We start from the raw sequence: 12079 nt of genomic DNA on the forward strand, positions 1-12079 counted from the left end.
GATGGATGGAAGGCTGAGTCAACCTTGAGCTGGTGAGATTTGAACCGCTGACCTGCTGAACACAGTCAGCTAAAGTGGCCTGCAGTACTGCACTCTAACTGCTGCGCCACCTCGGCTTGAGCAGGGGCTTGGACTAGATGACCTCCAAGGTCCCTTCCAGTTCTATTCTGATTTAGTTGCATTGAACTAAAATCCAGTTCTTAAATTCAGAAATTCAAAGGAGCTGAAGTCCTTACACATGCACTGTTCCAATTTTGAAAACACATCCCCGAGAAGATTATTGGGCCAGCCGTGAGTAAATAATTAATCCTGAACTTGGCCTTTTGTGTACTAAGGCCCTGGGATGGCTCCCATCTTTTAAAAGATGTACAGAGGAGTAGTGAAACAATGCCTGGCTTGTTAGCAGCCAGGCTCCTGTAATTTAAGCAGAGCTGGTAACAAACTGAAGCCTGCAGAAACCCGATGCTTGACTGTTGCAAATAGTTGGGGGGGGGGGGCAGACTTAATTGCCCCTCTCTGAGCCAGCAATTCCCACAGGAAAATCGATGATTTATGGCAGACTAGCCAGAGAAGTTTAGAGCAAAATCGGAGGAGGATTGATTTACTTACATGTTACAAGGGTCGTTTCAGCAAAAAATGTTAAGGCATCCCCTTTGCTTGACCTCTGCTAACCTCTTACCCCTGACTCACACTCTCCAACCCAAGGAGGACTTAAGAAAAAAGAAAGAAAGAAATGATCCTGTGAGGTTTAACTGGTCAAGCGTTTCTGCTGACTTCCTTGTTTTTGTTTTTTTTCTTCCATCCGTTGTTTTGCTCAGAGGTGGGAAAGGATTGAGGCAAAAACAAACAGAAGGATCCCGGCTTTTGATAGTGTTGAGTTTAAAGGTGCACCAATAGTCATAACTGCATTCAGGGGACAGAATTCAGCCTCTGAGAAATAGCAAACCCTGCTTGAAAGAGAGAATTCAGGTAGTCCTCCACTTACGACGGTTCCTTTAGTGACCGTTCGAAGTTAGAACGGCCCTGAAAAAAGCGACTTAGGACCGTTTTTCCACACTTGCGACCACTGAGGCACCCCCTCCGTGGTCCTGTGATCAGAATTCAGTCGCTTGGCAACCGACTCGTATTTATGACGGCCGCAGTGTCCCGGGGTCATGTGATCCCATTTTGCGACCTTCTGACAAGCCACGTCAATGGGGAAGCCAGATTCACTTAACAACCGTGTTACTAATTCAGTGTTTTCCCAACTCTGGCAACTTTCAAGGCAGGTGGACTTCAACTCCCAGAATTCCCCAGCCAACCAAATTCACTTAATGACTGTCCTGCATAGCGACAGAAATTTTGGGCTCAATTGTGGTCGTAAGTCAATAAAATACGACAAGGGAACAATCTACCTGCTGCTACACATTCTGACTGCAGCTAGGCTTGCTTTAGTGCAAAAATGGAAGAGCAAGGAAATTCCCACAGAGGAAGTGTTAATACATAAAATATTAGCCTGTGCGGAAATGGACAGGCTCACAATGATATTAAAAGACAAATGTGGATCAGTTTATTATGAAACCTGGGATAAATTTTACCGCTGGAGGAATTTGAAGAGGACAGTCGGGATTAAAGATGAATGTTAAGATAGAAATACATGTCATTTTAGAACAAGTATTGTACATAAAACTTAGATGTATATGTAGAGATGAAGAATTGATTGTAAAAAGTAGAATAATCTGATAAGAATGTATATACTGGAATATCATGTCAAATCCAATGTTTGTTTGTTTTTAACTGTATTATAAATAAAATTTGAAAAAAAAAAATTGTGGTCGTAAGTCAAGGACTACCTGGAAAACATATGCTTCCCTGTCCATGGAAATCTCAGAAGGAACAGAGACTAAAGAAAATTCTCAGGAATCAGGAGCTGGCTAATCCTTTCAGGAAAAAAAATTACCTGAGATGAGACAGATAAATTTCATTTTCATAAGGCGGAGAACTTGCTGAGTTTCACGCTGAAGCAAAATGTAAATTTTTCCACACAATCATTGAAACTAAACATAAATAACCTCCTAATTACATTGATCTGCAAGTGTAATAAAACATAATGACTGCAACTTAGTGAAATGCATATATAATTAAGGATCTAACTGTTTTTCTATGTGTCAGCTGAGGCAATTTTGCTTTCTGAGCAGAACCTGCATATGGTCACCTGTTGGTCCCTTAAGGAGAAAGGTGGGGTGTAAATCAGATAAATAAAAAAAAAATGGCATAGTCATCTGCAGCCAGCAAATAAAACTGGATCCACTTCAATTAAATTCTGGCCTGGAGACCATTAAAAGTCAGATCTGGCCTTTCACCTCTCTATTTATAGGAGATGAGCCAGGTTGAGCACAAGAGTGGGGTCAAATGTCTCCTCTCCTACACTATATTTTTAATTTTTAATTTAACTCAATAGTCAAGGGATTCCCAAGCTGGTTCATTCTTTTAATCTTCTAGAGAGGAAGGGCTGACTTATTTTATTTTACACAAATTGTTCGATAGCAGTAACAGGGAATTAGGAATAATATCCATATCCTATGAAAGGCTTTGTTGGGTACAACTGCCTCTAACTTGCATTAGAAGTGTGGGGTCCTTGGTGCTCTCTGAGCTTGGTTTTCTTGCAGACATTTCATGACCCAACTAGGGAACATCATCAGTGCTTGAAGAGAGTAGGGCTTATGAGGAGGAGGAGGAGGACGACGACTGTGGGGTCCTTGGTGCTCTCTGAGCTTGGTGGTTTTCTTGCAGACGTTTCATGGCCCAAAGTCATCCGTACTAATGATGACCCTAACACGGAATATGTTACCTAGTTTGGTAATGAAACGTCTGCAAGAAACCCACCCAGCTCAGAGCGCACCAAGGACCCCTCATTTCAACTCTGAGCTACAAATATTCTCCTTTATTGATTAGAAGCATCTCTCTGCCTTCAAACCCCTCAATGGACGGACGGATGAAAAGTGATAGGAGTTATCAGATATGGCAAAACTGACCGCTTTAATTAGAGAAAAGAACACATCCAGCTTTGCTTCTACTTGGAAACCACTTCTGGGCTTTGTGCTTGAGACAGAAAAAAACCCCATGGCATTGAGTTTTGCCGATTAGTACAGTTGGTTGTTACAGAAATGGCTGGTATTTGTTAAATTGGTGAAGTTAAAATATTGAGGTTGTCATTTTATTTTGTAGTTATTTTGTAGCTGAAAAAAGTTGGATCTTTTGTTTCTTTTCCTTCACTCTTCCTTTCCTTTCCTCTTCCTTTCCTTTCCTCTTCGTTTTCTTTCTTTTCCTTCCCTTTCCTTCCCCCCTATACCTACACCTCTCTTCCCCCTTCCCTATTTCCCATCATCCTTATTTTCATCTGTGGTTCAGATCATGATCATTTTAACAAAACTCTTCAAAAGGGAGCATCTCTGCTGCCGCCGCCTACCGCTTCCCGGAGACACAGCTTCTTCAGTTCCTCCAGGCGTTGCCGCAGCGTCTCCTCCAGGGCTTCCTGTCTGGATTTTAAGGCGGCCAACATGTCTTTTTTGGCAGACTGAGAACTGTCCGACTCTTGAGAACCTGTTGGGGAACAAAGATGGCATTAAGGCAGTTGGCACATGTCTGCAGCCAGGTGGATGGCTTCTGGACAAGAAGCGGGACAACCAAACAGGTATTGCATCCACTCATTTGAGCTCTGGTGCTGGAGAAGGCTTCGATGTCTTCTTTCGACAGCAAAGGCGACGAACAAGCAAATAATGGAATGCCTACCATATTTCCCATAAAACGACCCAACCGGAAAATAAGCCCCCCCCTCTATATGTATATGGAGAGAGAGAGCTGCTGCTTTCTGCGGAGACACAGCAAAGGCAGGAGCCCCACCCAATAAGCTTGTCAGCTTGTCAGAGAACACCGTGAGGCCACTCTCTTTTTTACACACACACACACACACACACACACACACACACACACAGAGAGAGAGAGAGAGAGAGAGAGAGAGAGAGAAAGGAAGTACAAGTGCCTCTCTCTGTCTCTCTGCAAATGGCGGAGGACTGGGAGCTGCAGTAGAAGGCTCAAAGAGCCACATGTGGCTCCGGAGCCGCAGGTTGCCGATCTGTGTCCTAGCCTGATTTTTCAGGATGCTTGTAATATAAGCCCCACCCCCAAAATAACCCCCAATTAAGATCATCAGCCAGATGGAGGCATTTAGTTCGTCCGTTGCAACACACAACGGATGTATTGAATTATAAAACAATCATCTTAATACGTAATTAAACATAACTAAATAATACCATTGACATTATTTATTTGAATAAGTGTAGATTGTTGTGCATGAAAAAAAAAATAAGGCATCACCTGAAAGTAAGTCCTAATTTTTGGAGCAAAAATTAATATAAAACCCGGTTGTATTTTCGGAGAAATATGGTTAACCCCAGACATGCCACTGAAGGCAAAAATCACAAAACTGCATCTCACTTATTTTGGCCATGTCATGCAAGGGAATTCACTGGAGAAAGCTTGGAAGAGTTAGCCGTAAAAGGAAACCAGGCTGCCAAAGAGCACAGTGGCTGGACACCATCAAAGCTGACACCAGCCAGAGCATACACCATGGGTCTTTAAACTTGGCCGACTTGTGGAGTTGAAGTCCACAAGTCATAAAAGAGCCACTTTTGAAGACCCCTGACATAAAACAACTCAGAGAAGCATTGCAAAATTGGAAGATGTGGATTCCACTGGCTCATGGAACCGCCAAGACTTGGGACATAATTGAATGGATAATATCATCCTCAGTTATACTGGTTCATCACCCATTCATCATATGTGGATTACTAGGAGAAGATATTCTCAATCTGCACCGATGTTAAAATAAGTGAGGCTGGAAGATCATGGATCGTGCAAGACCAGACATCTGCAAACTAAGATTTATCGTAGACAGGGACACTCCTAAAGCAGGCCAACCATAATAACCTGCTCCTTTACAGTTTCTCATCAGGAAGTTTGGCTAAGCAGGGTTAAGGGGTCTGCAGCTGTATCTCATATAATTATTTTAGCATTCAGCTGGTCACAAGCCTCCATGGCTCTTGACTCAACCTGGGTTTACAGCAGCAATCTGCAGCTGTCACATACCACGCAGGTGGGGAGTGTCAACCTATTTTCCAAAGCACCTGAAGGCTAGATAAGGAATAAAGGATGGAAACTGGTCAAGGAGAGATTCAACCTAGAAATAAGAGGAAATTTTCTGACAGTGAGAACAATCAACCAATGGAACAACAGTTTGCCTTCAGATGTTGTGGATGCTTCATCACTGGAAGTTTTCAAGAAGAGACTGGACAGACATTTGTCTGAAATGGTATAGGGTTTCCTGCCTGAGCAGGGGGTTGGGCTAGATGACCTCCCAGGTACCTTCCAGCTTTATTCTATTCTATTCTATTCTATTCTATTCTATTCTATTCTATTCTATTCTATTCTATTCCTTTCCTATTCTATCCTATCCTATTCTATTCTACTCTATTCCTTTCCTATTCCTATTGTCTCATTGTGATCCCTGAACATAGGACTTGTAAGTAAAGTTGCGTTTCCATGACTAGGGAGTCCTTTGAATGTAGGAGGACACTCCTGTTGGGTGTGGTCCATGCAGAAAACAAACTGGTGCCCTGAAGCGCAACAGGAATGTGAGAATCCTGAAGGAGGATAGAGGCATGTTCCCTGTCAGAAAACATTTTTTTATTTTACGTTTTCTGAGTTGTGCAGAAAATTTCATGGTTAAAGCAAATATAGGAACATTCCACTTTGAGATAGCAATGCTTCCGGCAAGCTCAAAATAGGAAGCAGGAAAACTGGAAGCACATCAGCAGTTTTCCAGGAAGGTCAGAATTCAGTAATATGGAGTTGTGATCCTTTGACATCAAAATGTTTTGCACCTCTCTGCCAAACTGACATCAGCAAGATGAAGTGGACCGGGGCCGATGTGTTTAGCTCTAAATATACTTCTGACTCTTTGCTAGGCTCTTACTCACAGCTTCTTCATCGTCCCACTCCATATTCAGAGGTGATTAATTTTGGTCTGTCAGACTTTGTTAGGGTTCCCCAACAGAAGGATTTCAAATTAAAACACCCACCTAAGTTGACAATGGCTTAATGATATTATAATACTAAAGGGAAGGAATTTTTTTGTCTTGCAAAGGGATATTAGGAGTGGGATAACACGACACAAGTGGACTCACAAAAAAAAATCGATGGCCGTAGGCGTTCACAAAATTTGACCTGTCCGTTCATTCTCTAAGCTACTTCTTTTTCAACCTTGGAAACTTTCAGAGGAATGGATTTCAACTCCCAGAATTCCCCAGCCAGAACAGCTGGCTGGGGAATTCTGGGAACCGAAGTTCCACACATCTTAAAGTCACAAGGTGGAGAAATATTGCCTTGACTTCCCTACACCTCCATTTTTAGACAGCTGGATGCATTCCTTAATACATTTGAGCTATAGTTGTCTGCCATTTTTTAAATTATTTTTTAGGGATGATTAGATGGAAAACGTATTCCTTTCACTCTGAAAAATAGATGATGCTTCATGGCATTAACATGATTTGTAAAATGACAACTTTCCAAGAATCTAAAAGAAATAAACAGGACAAGGCTGGTGGTCAAACCTTGTGTTCATAGGCAGCTATAAAATACACAGAATAATCTGTATATTTGTTCTAATAGTCTTGATTTTATTGGAAGGCATCACTTATCAACTGGTTTGCAGCCCGTCAAATGAGGAACAAGAACATTTAGATATAAATATAGATTATAGATAGATAGATAGATAGATAGATAGATAGATAGATAGATAGATAGATAGATAGGATAAAGAGACTGAGAGACAGAGATAGAAATAGCAATATATCTATATGGTAGATTTAAAGGGGGAATATTTGTAATATAAATATAAACTTCATTAAATATAAACTTCGTTTTTCTGCTTAAAGAAAACTGATGTTTATATCCCCGCCCCAATGTTTCTTAAAACAGAGAGGTTTTTTGCCACTCATTTTGAGCTCAACCGATCCCTAATTTCATTGTAGATTTTATTCTCTCTCTCTCTCTCTCTCTCTCTCTCTCTCTCTCTCTCTCTCTCTCTCTCTCTCTCTCTCTCTCTCTCTCTCTCTCTCTCTCCTCGCAAGAGCTAACAGCTACTGAAGAAAGAATACCAGATATGATGAGAGGTTTGGATGAAAGAAATATATCTCCGGGGAAGTGGTCAGAACAATAGCCCAGAAAGAAGGAAAATATCCCAGCATCAGCCAGATGACATCACTAAAGTCCAGATGTGCAACCCACTGTGGCCTCTTTAATGGAGTTGTTGCTGTCTAAAGATGTGATTTGTACACATCTCACGCCACGCACAATTAATGCAGCAATCCAGGTGCATCCCTTGCACATTTCTAGCTGACCGTGTCAGCTTCCTAACCAAAGTCTTAACTGAATAACAGAACAACAGAGTTGGAAGCAACCTTGCAAGCAGGAGACCCCCATACTGTGTCAGACAAATGTTTGTCCAGTCTCCTCTTAAAAACCTCCAGTTGTGGAGCACCCACAATTTTTAAAGGCAAGCCATTCCACTAGTTTATTGTTCTAATGGTCAGAAAGTTTCTCCTTAGTTCTAGGTTGCTTCTCTCCTTGATGAGTTTCCATCCGTTGCTTCTTGTCAAGCCTTCAGGTGCTTTATACTTTAGAGGATAGGTTGACCCCCTCTTTTTTGTGGCTGCCCCTCAGATACTGGAAGACAGCTATCATATCACCTTTAATCTGTCTTTTCACTAGACTAGTCATACTCCATTCCTGCACCCGTTCTTTGTTATGTCTCAGCCTCCAGCCCCCTAACCCTCTTTGTCACATCTTCCCTGCATTCTTTTTAAGACCCTCAACATCCTTTTTGTATTGTGGTGACCAAAACTGGATGCAGGATTCCAAGAGCGATCTAGCCAAGGCCTTATCATGCGGCCCATCAATCTGGAAACCCTTGTCGAGTTGCTGGAGGTGGCAGCCTAGCTCTGATTCACTGCCTCAAGGGGTCACCAAAGAAGGAAATGTCACCACAAAGAGCCAACAACTCTTACAACTCTTGACTCACAAATAGGATTTCCTTCACAGCAAAGAGCCAAGATAAGGGCTCGGAGACCATCTGGAGTTACTCAGCACAGGATGTACATATTATTTCTCTCTCCCTCTCTCTCTTGTGCTTGTCTGCCGCCTCGGTGACGGCACAACCGATGTTGTGCCTCAAGCGAAAGGCTTCCCATGTTTCAGGAAGTTCATGTCCAAATTTTGGCAAAGAGAAAAGATCCCCCGCTGGTTAACACCCAGGAGAAAATTCCTCTCAGGATGCCTACAGCCAGCTGAAATCTAAGTGCAAAAGAAACCCACAAAACCGTACTAAACTATCTTAACTATGTGTGCGACCAGCTGGGGCAAATTTTGTCCAAGTTGGTCTTCGGAATATTGGGCTGATTGTTGAGTTATTTGCATTTAGTTCTGGCTACTTTTAGCCCAAGACACAACATATTGTACAGGCAGTCCTCGACTTACAGCCATTCGTTTAGTGACCATTTGTAGTTACCACAGCACTGAAAGAGGTGACTTAGGATCGTTTTTCACAGCATACCCATGGTCACGCAATCAAAATTCAGACGCTTGGCAACTGACTCACATTTATGATGGTCGCAGTGTCCCATGATCCCCTTTTGCGACCATTTGACAAGCAAAATCAAATGGGGAAGCCAGATTCACTTAACAACCGTGTGTCTAATTTAACAACTGCAGCAATTCCCTTAACAACAGTAAAAAGAAAACCTATAAAATGGAGCAAAAATTACTTAGCGACAGAAATTTGGGGCTGAATTGTGGTTGTAAGTCAAGGACCATTTGTATATCTTTTTTTTTCATGCTCCGATGTGCTTTTCTACACAAAGGGCACTGATTAAAATACGATTGGCGATATAATTAAAGTTGGGCAAATCCTTTTACTATAAATCAGTGGTTCTCAACCTGTGGGTTGGAACCCCATTTGGGGTCGAACGACCATTTCATGGGGGTCGCCAAACAACGCAGTCCGCCGTTTTTTCCCCCTTTTCCTTAGCTGTGCTACTCTCTTTTATTCTATTGGCTTTTGAAAGCCAGCAGAATAGACTCTCTTGAATACAGTCTAATTCTATTGGCTTTGAAAAGCCAATAGGAATTGTCCAGGCTGTCTCTGCCCTGCTGAGCCCGCCAAAAGTCCCATTCTGCAAACGGTGCTGCACCAGTTGAGTAGTCCTCGACTTATGACCGGTTGAGTAGTCCTCGACTTACAACCGGTTGGGGGGTCACAGCATTAAAAAGGTTGAGAACCACTGCTATAAATGCTACTATCTGCAAAAGTTCACTCAGGTTTTATACCGTATTTGTTAAATGTTCTTTTAGGCTTCAGATGAAGTTGCTTTGTGTAAATCTCACGAAACTAAATGAGGCTTCTGATCTACCTAGCCTTGACCCAAAACTGCCATTAAAAATGTAGAGGTTACTTCAGAGGTGGAAACTTTGAGTAAGTTCCCCAATTCTCTCATTTTTGCAACAGATGGTTGCATATTTGCATCCCTAATGTACTGTTCTCCGGGAGGTTCTTCCTGCAGAATCTACACAAAAATGTGTGAAATAATTTTAATGCCCCATTATGCACGCTGTCATTCAACTGGTGGATTTATGTCTGGGAATCCAGTCCAGTGTGTATGTGTATTTAAATAATTTGATGAGGAGATTCTAATCCTTTTCTAGAAGCAGCTGTGTTTCTCTCAACCTGGACTGGAGTCAAGAAAAGAGTGGGACGTAAGACTGGGAGATTCTGGTTTTTTGGGACAACGTTAGAATTATTATCATTTGTTCAATTTAGCTCTACCCAACTCTGGAAATAAAAAAATAAATGACTTTACCCTTGCTAAAATTGATTCACTAAAATGGCAGTAGCACAATACATGACCATGGTTTCAGCTGGGAAACTGTGAGTATCTATTAGGCCAAGCCAAGTCCAAAAACTTTAGATAATTCCTGGAAGCCTGGCATTCAGACCCATCAGTCATCAACAGCCACATAGAGATAAACAATATCTACATACCATTCAAAAGAGACAATCAAAAAGCTAAAAAGGAAACAAAAAGACCAAAACATCTCCTTGCCAGCAATCAACATCCAGATGAGCGGAAATTTAACGCCGAGATTAACGCTAGACCAGCGGTTCTCAACCTGTGGGTCGGGACCGCATTTGGGGTCGAACGACCATTTCACGGGGGTCGCCAAACAACGCAGTCCGCCATTTCCCCCCCCTTTTCCTTAGCTGTGCTACTCCCTTTTATTCTATTGGCTTTTGAAAGCCAATAGAATAGACTCTATTGAATAGAGTCTAATTCTATTTGCTTTCAAAAGCCAATAGGAATTGTCCAGGCTGTCTCTGCCCTGCTGAGCCCACCAAAAGTCCCATTCTGCAAACGGTGCTGCACCAGTTGAGTAGTCCTCGGCTTACGACCGGTTGAGTAGTCCTCGGCTTACGACCGGTTTGGGGGGGGTCACGGCATTAAAAAGGTTGAGAACCGCTGCGCTAGACCAACAATCAACGAGTAAAAAATAACCCAATAAGGCACTCCCAATTCAGGCAAACAAGCTAAACAACAGCTCAATTCAGGACCATCAAATCTACTTCTACCAACATTGACAGGGCAACTACGGTGCTAGTACATAAAATGAGAGCAAACCCCACTCCCTACTACCGTAGCACTGATGATGTTACCTAGTTTGGTAATGAAATGTCTGCAAGAACACAATCAAGCTCAGAGAGCACCAAGGACCTCACATCCTTTTGGATCAAATAACCATAATGACAAAGATATTCCTGGTCTGAATGTTGAGAAATTCAAGATGACAGGTTCAATTATGCCACCATGTCAACTTCTTGGTATACATTCCCAAGTTGAACGCCCATATCACGGGCAGGATGCTAAGCTGGATAGCGTAGTATAACTTTTCCCTTTCCTAATAAAGAATTGAAAAAACTAAAACAGGCAATAAATGAAGGTCCTATCAGAATTCTGTAGTGAGGTCACACGTGAAAAACTGTCTACAGTTCTGGTCACCAGAGCTGAAAATGGAGATTGTGGAAATGGAAAAGATACTACAGAAGGGATCAGAAAGCTAGCACAGTTCCCCTACCAGGGAAAAAAAAACAGACCCAAATATATGGCATCTGCAGTTATTTAACTTGTAGTGAAAACAAAAACATGCTACAGGACATGAAATCACACCAATATGGAACATCTGGATAGGAAACTCTCTCTTTCTATCCAAAATGTTCCTACTTGGCTCATTCATAAAAATAAATGGGAGGAACGTCAGGACCAGCTGAAGATCTCCTTCTTTACACAACACATATTGAAATTGTGAATTCCCTCCTTTTTATGTCACCATGATGTAAAAAAGATGTTGAGACTCTAGAAAGAGCACAGAGAAGAGCAACGAAGATGATCAGGGGACTGGAGGCTAAAACATATAAGGAACGGTTGCTGGAATTGGGTATGTCTAGTTTAGTGAAGAGAAGGACGAGGGGGGACATGATAGCAGTGCTCCAATATTTGAGGGACTGCCCCAAAGAAAAGAGAGTCAAGCTATTTTCCAAGGCACCTGAAGGCAGGACAATAAGCAACAGATGGAAACTAATCAAGGAGAGAAGCAATCTGGAACTAAGGAGAAATTTCCTGACCGTTAGAACAATTAATCAGTGGAACAACCTGCCTCCAGAAGCTGTGAATGTTCCAACACTATAAATTTTTAAGAAGAGACTGGACATCCATTTGTCTGAAATGGTATAGGGTTTCCTGCCTGAACAGGGGGTTGGACTAGAAGACCCTTCCAACATTATCATCATCATCATTAGCCGATGGCCACTAATTTAGAGAACTGGACAAATTCGTGGACGATCAGGCTCTCAACAATGATGACTCTTGACAACTGTTTGCTATCACTGGAATCACAAACAGCAGAAATGCCAGGGAGTTATAATGGAAGACGA

At 42.1% G+C, this 12079-nt stretch overlaps 1 protein-coding gene across 6 annotated transcripts in view; it reads right to left on the bottom strand.

The window, feature by feature from the left end:
* Nucleotides 1-12079, bottom strand: part of FRMD4A (FERM domain containing 4A) — a 451440-nt gene that overhangs the window by 25819 nt on the left and 413542 nt on the right. For all 6 annotated transcript variants that reach the window (XM_039357562.1, XM_039357563.1, XM_039357560.1 and 3 more), the window contains exon 15: nt 3449-3582. In XM_039357562.1, the coding sequence (XP_039213496.1) occupies nt 3449-3582 (134 nt within the window). The remainder of the gene's footprint in view (nt 1-3448; nt 3583-12079) is intronic.

The sequence above is a fragment of the Crotalus tigris genome, unplaced genomic scaffold (genome assembly GCF_016545835.1).
Source record: "Crotalus tigris isolate CLP2741 ecotype Arizona unplaced genomic scaffold, ASM1654583v1 scf7180000018925.3142382, whole genome shotgun sequence".
Taxonomy (NCBI): Eukaryota; Metazoa; Chordata; class Lepidosauria; order Squamata; family Viperidae; genus Crotalus; species Crotalus tigris.